The sequence below is a fragment of the Electrophorus electricus genome, chromosome 5 (genome assembly GCF_041902795.1).
Source record: "Electrophorus electricus isolate QZ-2024a chromosome 5, ASM4190279v1, whole genome shotgun sequence".
Classification (NCBI taxonomy): Eukaryota; Metazoa; Chordata; class Actinopteri; order Gymnotiformes; family Gymnotidae; genus Electrophorus; species Electrophorus electricus.
Window position 1 is genome coordinate 31,179,666 of NC_137501.1, and position 10,000 is coordinate 31,189,665.

Genomic DNA, 10,000 nt, shown 5'->3' on the forward strand with positions numbered 1-10,000 from the left:
CATTTCTCTCTCTTTCTCTCCAATGTAGTGGTGGGTGAATCTGCCAGCAGCATTGTGAAGAGACTCTTACTCTGAGGTTGATTAATTACAGCACCAGGGCCAACACACACACACCCACACACACCCACACAAATCAGAGAACAAAAAACAAATGCAGGCTGGAGGTGTAGGAGCTCCATATTAGGAGAATAATGAAGTGACAGAGGAAGAGGAGAACAGGACATGTGTCCCCTGAGACAAACGCTATATCAGTATTGTCCTGCCCATGTCCAGAGGACACATGTCCAGATACTCCAATCCCACAAGGAAAAGGACCCAGGTATGTCACGAAGTGCTTGTGTGTGTGTGTAAGTGTGTGTTACCTGAGCGATGATCCCTTTCCGACTTCTTCGGGCGTGATGAAAGCGCTTTATGAACAAAGCACGAAACTGATGTCTGAGCAGAGGCCAGCCGGTGATGACCCAGGAACCCTTACCATACACACCAGCAGAACGCTGGCCATCTGCCAAACACACATACACAAACACACACACAGCGTCATCCATGTAAAACACAGGCAGACACTTTCAACTTTGCCTCTCTGTCTCTCCTGAGTCTTCACACAGCTGCGCCTCACTGTTCCAAAATCAGAGCTCACTGTTCCCATATCAGACCTCACTTTTTTAATGAGAACATTCCTTCAGCAGAGGCAGTGGGCTGAGACCCCTGCCTGCCCCGCTCTGAGGGAACGCACCCTGCTGGACATACTCTGAGGGACTTGGTTTTTACATATGTATGTTCACCACGAAGAAAACGGGAAAAATCAGCATACCTTCAACTCGATTTGTGAATCTGCCCTTGATCTCTACTGTGAAGGGAGAAAGAGGAAGATTAGACTAAGATTAGACTATGTAACACATATTTCTGAAACACTGCTTAAAAAACAGGCCTTAGTGTATGTGTTTGTGTGCAGGTATATCTGTGTGTGTGTGTGTGTGTGTGTGTGTGTGTGTGTGTGTGTGTGTACCTTGTTTGGAAGCTGCACTCTCTCTATGTTCCATGAGCGAACTGATGGTCTTTGTTCTGGACTGTGTGGAACTCCTCTTCCAATCTCTCTCTAAAGCATCTCTTATTTCTGACCACACACACACACACACACACTTCAACTTAGAGTAAACTTGCACCAAACAAAAGCACCAAATTCTAAGCAGTCCCTTTTTGTAACAGCTATTAAAACCTTGACTGTTGTTGGGTTAAAAATTCCATTAATGTGTTGTATATGTGCACTTATGTGCTATTGCCAACCATGGTGAGTGTGTGATGAATAACTGATTGTGTGATCAATAACTGATTGTGTGATTAATAGCTGATTCTGCATAACAGGAAAAGCAAACTTTTTGCTCCATCTACAGAGCCTCTGGTTATTATGTGTGAGAACAGGTTTTGCATGTGCAAACTAATTTTATGTGAGGAATTCTCATGCATCTGAATTTGACAAGATTTGTTTTCTTAGTTTCAAATATATCTTTAGATTTTGTTGGAACAATTTATCCCCAGGTATTTATACATGTGTATTTAGGCTAAGGAGGACATTAAAGTTGGGTTTGTTATTGGTTTTATGTTTATATTTTCTAGAATATTTACGCCACATTCATGTTCAGTGTGAGCACAGAAGCTGCAAAGCAAACAGCAAAGAGACACTGTTTACCTTTTGCTTCCACATCAACACCTGTCTCTTCTGCAACCTTCAGAAATATCTACAGAACAGAGACGAACACACTGACTGATTATTTATAAGGACGCGAAAGCACCATAACCAAGACAAGTGTTCAGAAGTATGTCTGGTGACGCCAGCGCGAGTGTGAGTTTAATCAGTGTTTATAAACCGCGTTGTGTATGGTTCACTAGTAGTTACGTCAGACTGACGTCTGATCTGAAAACATAACTGGAAAGTTCACAGCCAGTTTTTTAATTCTTTTAATTCACAGAAAACTCACAAAGTCCAACAGGAAACAGCCTGACAGAAAGGCCAGTAACAACTTGTGTGCGTGCGTTTATGTGTGTGCGTGCGTGCTTTTGTGCGTGCATTTATGTGTGTGCGTGCGTTTATGTGTGTGCGTGTGTGAGTGCGTGCTTTTGTGCATGCGTTTTTGTGTGTGTGCGTGCATGCGTGTGTGCGTGCGTTTGTGTATTTGTGTGTGCGTGCGTTTGTCTGTGTGTGTGTTTGTGTATGCATACGTTTGTGCATGCGTGCCTGCCTTTGTGTGTGCGTGCGTTTGTGCGTGCGTTTGTGTGTGCCTGCATTTGTGTGTGCATTTGTGCCTGCATTTGTGTGTGCGTGCATGCCTGCGTTTGTGTGTGCGTGCGTGCGTTTGTGTGTGAGTTTATGCGTGCGTGCGTTTGTGCGTGCGTGCATTTGTGCGTGCATGCGTGCGTTTGTGCGTGCGCGCGTTTGTGCGTGCGTGCGTTTGTGTGCATGCGTGCGTTTGTGCGTGTGTGCATTTGTGTGTGCGTTTGTACGTGCGTGCATGAGTGCGTGCGCGCGTTTGTGCATGCGCGCGTTTGTGCGTGCGTGCGTGCATTTGTGCGTGCGTGCGTTTGTGCCTGCGTTTGTGTGTGTGTGTGTGCGTTTGTGCGTGCGTGCGTTTGTGCGTGCGTGCGTTTGTGCGTGCGCGCGTTTGTGCGTGCGTGCGTTTGTGCGCGCGCGCGTGCATTTGTGCGTGCGTGCGCGCGTGCATGCACCTCCTCCAGACTGGTGTCGGAGATGCCGTAGCTACTAATCCCCAGGCGCTCCTTCTCCAGGTCCAGCTCTTTGAAGAGTGAAGCGAAGCTTCCATCCCTACAACCCCCATAGGGCAGCATGTACACCAGCTCCTGACCTATGACCTCTAGGAACTCCGCCTCCGGAACATGCATGCACACAACACGACTCACATTGGCTATGTCTGAGAGGAGGAGAGAGAACACGTGTGTGTGTGTGTGTGTGTGTGTATACGTGTGTGTATGTGTGTGTATACGTGTGTATACGTGTGTGTATGTGTGTGTATATGTGTGTGTATACGTGTGTGTATGTGTGTGTATACGTGTATACGTGTGTGTGTATACGTGTGTGTGTATACGTGTGTGTGTGTGTATACGTGTATGTGTGTGTGTATACGTGTATACGTGTATGTGTGTGTGTATACGTGTATATGTGTGTGTGTGTGCATACGTGTGTGTGTGTGTGTGTGTCTGTGTGTGTGTATACGTGTGTGTGTGTGTGTCTGTGTGTGCATACATGTGTGTGTGTGTGTGTGTGTGTGTGTGTGTGTCTGTGTGTGCATACGTGTGTGCGTGTGTGTCTGTGTGTGCATACGTGTGTGTGTGTGCGTGTGTATTCATGTGTGCGTGTGTATTCATGTGTGCGTGTGTATTCATGTGTGCGTGTGTATTCATGTGTGTGTGTGTGTGTGTGCATACGTGTGTGTATGTGCGTGTGTGTTTGACCTGTTGGTTCTTTGCTGTTTATGCTGGTCAAGCCAATCCCCTCATCCATATTACAGTCATCAGTCTGCTGGACACACACACATACACACACACACACACAAACACAAACACATCATGAGGTCATTGTTGTCTGTATTATTCTGATCATTGACTTTAACTCCATCACGCAATCAATACAGATTCCTGGTTAGTGGTGATGTACGAGCAGCTAACTGTGAGCAGGAATCTATCAGGATGGCGTTTGATTGGATCAGATAATGACCTCAGACTGACTAGAATACAACCCTCCCGCTCTGGGGGATGATGGGAGAGACTGAGGACACTGTAGGTCCAAAACGCCATGTGACACAACAGCAGGGCGACCACCCAGTCTGGGGAACAGACTCCCAGTCTTGGGGAACAGACTCCCAGTCTTGGGGAACAGACTCCCAGTCTTGGGAACAGACTCCCTGCTGAATTCTACAACGTGCTTCCTGGGAAGAATACTATCTCCAAAACAAACAGACAAGAAGATGACGGAAGAATAAAGTATGTTAATGAGGAATGTGACTACGTTCCTGAGTGTGATCCGTGCTGGGAATCTTTTAAGAGAAAAACAATATTGAGCTTCAAGGCATGAAACTGCAAAGGCCTGCCAGTGTTTTACCTTCCTAAAACTAGGGTTAGGGGTTTATGGTTTAGGGTTAAGGTTTATGGTTAGGTTTAGAGGTTAGGGTTAAGGTTTATGGTTAGGGTTTAGGGGTTTATGGTTTATGGTTAAGGTTTATAGTTAGGTTTAGAGGTTAGGGTTAAGGTTTATGGTTAGGGTTTAGGTTTAGGGGTTTATGGTTTATGGTTAAGGTTTATGGTTAGGGTTAGGGGTGAGGGTTAAGGGCATAGAATTAGGGGTTTATGGTTTAGGGTTAAGGTTTATGGTTAGGTTTAGAGGTGAGGGTTAAGGTTTATGGCTAGGGTTTAGGTTTAGGGGTTTATGGTTTAGGGTTAAGGTTTATGGTTAGGGTTTAGGTTTAGGGGTTTATGGTTTAGGGTTTAGGTTTAGGGGTTTATGGTTTAGGGTTTAGGTTTAAGATTTAGGGTTAGGTTTAGGCCATGCTACCTGTCTGCCTCTGGAGTCGTGCTGTGATGGCACTCTCTCCAGATTGGTCCTCACAAGCGTGAGGTAATATCCTCTCCCGTAGGTCTTTTTCAGGAAGAGGGAGGAGCCACAGCAGCAAAGGCGTCCGTGAGAGATGATGGCGATGCGGTCTCCCAGGATGTCCGCCTCGTCCATGTGGTGCGTGGACAGGATGATGGTTCGTCCTGGGAGGGGGATGTGGAGCAGAGTTACACCAACAAACAGCTTCCACACACGCCTGCTATGACAGAACACACACTGCATGCGTTTCATGAACAGGCGTGTCGATGTGTCAAATTACACATTAAACCTGAAAACAGCACACACGTCACACAAAGGGTCTGCATGTAACCTGAGCTGAAGAGACTCCCTGCTGAATTCTACAACGTGCTTCCTGGGAAAAATGCAATCTCTAAAACAAACAGACAAGAAGATGATGGAAGAATAACGTCTGTTAATGAGGAATGTGACTCCATGTTCCTGAGTGTGATCTGTGCTGTTAAAATGGGAATCTCTGGGGGTTAGGGGTTAGGGTATAGGTTTAGGGGTTTATGGTTTAGGGTTAGGGATAGGGTATAGGATTAAGGGTTAGGGATAAGGGTATAGGGTTAGGGGTTAGGGATAAGGGTATAGGGTTAGGGGTTAGGGATAGGGTATAGGGATAGGGATAGGGTATAGGGTTAGGGATAGGGTATAGGGTATAGGGTATAGGGTTAGGGATAAGGGTATAGGGTTAGGGATAGGGTATAGGGTTAGGGGTTAGGGATAAGGGTATAGGGTTAGGGTTAGGGATAAGGGTATAGGGTTAGGGGTTAGGGATAAGGGTATAGGGTTAGGGATAGGGTATAGGGTTAGGGGTTAGGGATAAGGGTATAGGGTTAGGGGTTAGGGATAGGGTATAGGGTTAGGGATAAGGGTATAGGGTTAGGGGTTAGGGATAAGGGTATAGGGTTAGGGATAGGGTATAGGGTTAGGGATAGGGTATAGGGTTAGGGGTTAGGGATAGGGTATAGTGGTTAGGGATAAGGGTATAGGGTTAGGGGTTAGGGATAGGGTATAGGGTTAGGGGTTAGGGATAAGGGTATAGGGTTAGGGATAAGGGTATAGGGTTAGGGATAAGGGTATAGGGTTAGGGATAGGGTATAGGGTTAGGGATAGGGTATAGGGTTAGGGGTTAGGGATAAGGGTATAGGGATAGGGTATAGGGTTAGGGGTTAGGGATAAGGGTATAGGGTTAGGGGTTAGGGATAAGGGTATAGGGTTAGGGATAGGGTATAGGGTTAGGGGTTAGGGATAAGGGTATAGGGTTAGGGATAAGGGTATAGGGTTAGGGATAAGGGTATAGGGTTAGGGATAAGGGTATAGGGTTAGGGGTTAGGGATAAGGGTATAGGGTTAGGGATAGGGTATAGGGTTAGGGGTTAGGGATAGGGTATAGCGGTTAGGGATAAGGGTATAGGGTTAGGGGTTAGGGATAGGGTATAGCGGTTAGGGATAAGGGTATAGGATCACTTATGCTTGGTATCAGAAACGTTTATTACTTCATGCTTAGAAAAAACCTTCCTGTACGCTTATGTTTTTGATCACAGTGATAGCTCTGATAAATATATACATGTTTTGGCTTTGTGCATTATAAAGGTTTTTATTATATTTTCATATTATATTAAATAGAAATAATATTTTATACGATGTCATATTATTTTATATTATATATTTTAGAGTATTTAGATATTTAAAAATAATGGTGTATGAAAATAAGCATTAAGGAGATTAACAGAAAAACAATCAAAAACTAACCTTCTTTTCTGTTCACACACACACACACACACACACACACACACACACACACACACACACACATACCAACACACCAGTGCACAGCGGTTTGCATCTTGCTTCATTTAGTGAGTTATTCATGCTTGCTATAATTATCCTCCTTGTGGCAATCATACATATACATCTACAAGGGATATAGAGAACGAGAGAGAGAGAGAGGGGGGGGTGAGATTCTATAGTTAGCTGGTGTGGTTTACGGCGCGTTTATAGGATAGCACAGTGATTGGTCAGACAGGCAAATCCCCACTGATGGACAGAGGCTGAGCTCCACAAACACACCTGTTTCCATTAATGATGTGACGTTTTCAAAGCCATGTGACAGCTGAGACTCATAGAGGCAAGCAGTGACCCTCACATTGGGCCAGCACAGCTCAGACACTCACATGAAGCATTAAGCACTAAGACAAAGCAAACTCCTCCCCCCCATACACACACACACTGAGCAGTTCCATCACAATCACCCTTAATGCTGTTTTATAATTGACTTAAATCTGTGGGGATTGAAGTCTGTGTGTGTGTGTCTGTAGTCTAACACCAGCACTCTTTAGTCTCCACTAAGATAACTAAAAATCCACTAAAGGTACAGCTCATCGTAGCCCCAGGTGACCAGAAAACAGTACCATGTGTCCTTACCCATATAACACTATTACACAACTCTACACTAACCCTCCACACTAACCCCTAACCCTATAGCTATATAACACTACGCTATTACACAACTCCACATACTAACCCCTAACCCCAACCCTACGCCCTCCATAGCAACCCTAACCCTAACCCCTAACCCCTAACCCCGCACGGCAGGTAATAGAGATTCTTTCATTTGTATAATAACCAGCAGACACATCAATGATAACGTGCACGACCGAGTTCATCTCTGATCTCGCCCCATTATGGCTGGCTAAGCACGGACACACAACGGTGTCTCAGGGCAATCGGAGGCCGTATGACCGGCTATGAACGTCTCCCGGTCTGACCCAATCGCGTGTATTGAGCGGGTCTACACCCCTCTCGCCACAGAAGCGCTCAGTCTTCACGGACCCCTGCCACCCCACGCACTGCAGCATGGTGCGCTGCATCCGGGAGCTGGCTGGGATTTCACCATGCGCGATCGCCGCCAACTGGGAACCAGTCGCCGTTTTTAACCGGGTCTGACTTTAGATTGCCATCGCCACGATGACCATCGCAGTGAAGTCTTCATAACGTGAAATCGTACTAATTGTTGCCAGGATGGGAGCAGGGGTTGCCATTCTGTCGCCTGCGGCAACCCAGCAAACGATATCCGGCGAACATCGTCAGTCAGGGGGAGAGTAATCCTGTTAACACATTCGTTAGGGGCAGATTAAGAGATTAAGGGCATTCTCTTGATTAGCATTTTGAAGACTTCAGATGTAGCAACCCAGTTATAATAGTCTGTCTGTAGTAGGACCAGGGCTTTCCTAGTACCACTCCAGTACAGGATGAGAAACCAGCTTTCCAAACACTACATATTTGTTTAAGGGTCCATTATTATGTGTTTCTACAGTAATGTCTGTAGGGGGCGCCACCTTGCATTTCAGAACTGGGCAGACGGTGACTGCTAGTGTTCCTGGAGGTCGGAGAGTCCTTATCCATCCATGTGGAGGAGCTGACACTGGTGTATGCGCCTTACACACAGCTGCTAACCCGTAAGTCACACAACCAAAGTCCTTCATTATCAGAGATACTTGGATAAAGACACACAAACTTGACATTTGGTCTATTAAGCCACACCCACTTCGGTTTTAAGATAAATATTTTTTTACAAAGCCGTAAAAACTCACTGATCTTCATCAAGCTTCACACCATCATCTGCCTCATTCTGCTCTAAATGTTCTCACACGTTCACAAATGTTCTCCTGGCCACAACTTCAAAGACTTAACCGATGTTATTGCGCCTAACGCAACTCCAACTCTCTCACGAAACTCCACCCTCTCCGACCATCTGCCTGAGTTGGAAATCCACACTTGGATCCACACCCTGCATTTGGAATGACTGACACTGAATCCTAGACAGTATTCCGACATCCAGGACTGTGATTAATGGTTATTTTAAATATCTGAATAATGAGGGATTACTCAACCCAGCACTGGATTTGAGGGCCACATTGAATGCCTCTGGATTACACGGTTCACTGCACCGTGGAGATCCTTTATCCTACCTTACAGGGATTAGATGTCTGAATCTTCGCAGATTACCTCTGCAGTTTTATCACTCTGTAATCAACTGGTGGCTCATTTTGCGGAAGCGGCTCTGGATGAGTGCATTCTCTAAGCGAAAACCTTTAACGTTAGAAGCGACTGTCACATGGCCAGCGGTCGTGTCAAGCTCAACATGTGAGTTCCGACCTAACGTTGCGCGTAAATGAGCAGAGACAGGATCTGTGCACAGAGAGACCAGGAGCTTGTGGACATAAGCAGAAGATTTCCCACTGGAATTTGAACACTCTTCCGAGAGACGCTTCCACGGCGACGTGAAAATGAAGCTGTCTCTCGTCTCTGCTCAGAGACACGCTCACACATCGGGATTTGCGGTCGTCTAGAGCTGGTTGCCACCTGGTCGCCACGAGTGATCTTCAATGTGGTGTATGATTGGCCGATAACACAGTAAGTCACATGACTCAGCTACTCAAACATGTTAGACTGTAATGGTTATAGCGCCAACACTGCTGGCATAATGCCTTATTATTGGTACCAGGTTTTCTCTGGTTTTGTCCGATAAGTTACTGGAAACTTGGACTCCTGGAGTAGTGGAACACTTGTGTTGCCTTTTTTAGTCTGTTGTAAACTGCTTTGGATTAAAGCAACGGCTAAATCAATACGTATAAATCTAAATGAATCTCCCACACTGCGTGTGATTACACACATGTACAGGAAGTTCTCCGCTGACCTGTTTTATATGTGAGCAGCAGGTCCCAGATTCCCCTCCGGGCATATGGGTCCACTCCCGCAGTGGGCTCATCCAGGATCACGACCTCCGACCCGCCCACAAACGCTATGGCAACTGACAGCTTCCTCTGCATTCCGCCTGTGGGCAAGCGACACCCATGACTCCGCCCACCAGCTCAAACACCTGGTTTATTTAGCACACGCTACTCGTCTACAATTTTATATCCTTTAGCATAACAGCTTATAATCTCCTCCACACGCACACAGACACACACAAATATACACGTATACACACTTACATACACACTGCAGTACCTGAGAGGTTTTTGACAAGCTCTTTCCGTTTGTGAGGAAGTCCCACATCTTTGATCATTTGATCCATTTCCTGTTTTACCTCCTCAGAGCTCCGCCCCTTCAGTCGAGCATAGAAACAGATGTGTTCCTCCACAGTGAGGCTGAAAACAGAGTATTGTGGGTAAACAGATGTGTTCCTCCACAGTCAGGCTGCAAACACAGAGCATTGTGGGTAAACAGATGTGTTCCTCCACAGTCAGGTTGCAAACACAGAGCATTGTGGGTAAACAGATGTGTTCCTCCACAGTCAGGCTGCAAACACAGAGCATTGTGGGTAAACAGATGTGTTCCTCCACAGTCAGGTTGCAAACACAGAGCCTCAAGG

The 10,000-nt window shown here is 46.0% G+C and overlaps 1 protein-coding gene and 1 long non-coding RNA gene across 2 annotated transcripts in view; one reads left to right on the forward strand and one right to left on the reverse strand.

Moving 5' to 3' along the window:
• Positions 1–10,000, reverse strand: part of LOC113589944 (phospholipid-transporting ATPase ABCA1) — a 107,661-nt gene that overhangs the window by 46,736 nt on the left and 50,925 nt on the right. Inside the window, 9 exon segments of the mRNA XM_081714795.1 lie at positions 363–502; positions 812–847; positions 1,007–1,114; positions 1,688–1,736; positions 2,722–2,924; positions 3,466–3,532; positions 4,562–4,764; positions 9,323–9,460; positions 9,637–9,776. Coding sequence (XP_081570921.1) covers positions 363–502; positions 812–847; positions 1,007–1,114; positions 1,688–1,736; positions 2,722–2,924; positions 3,466–3,532; positions 4,562–4,764; positions 9,323–9,460; positions 9,637–9,776 — 1,084 coding nt within the window.
• LOC145657924 (uncharacterized) overlaps positions 8,500–10,000 on the forward strand; it is a 9,402-nt gene continuing 7,901 nt past the window's right edge. Inside the window, exon 1 of the long non-coding RNA XR_014123875.1 lies at positions 8,500–9,039. This is a non-coding gene — a long non-coding RNA (uncharacterized LOC145657924). The remainder of the gene's footprint in view (positions 9,040–10,000) is intronic.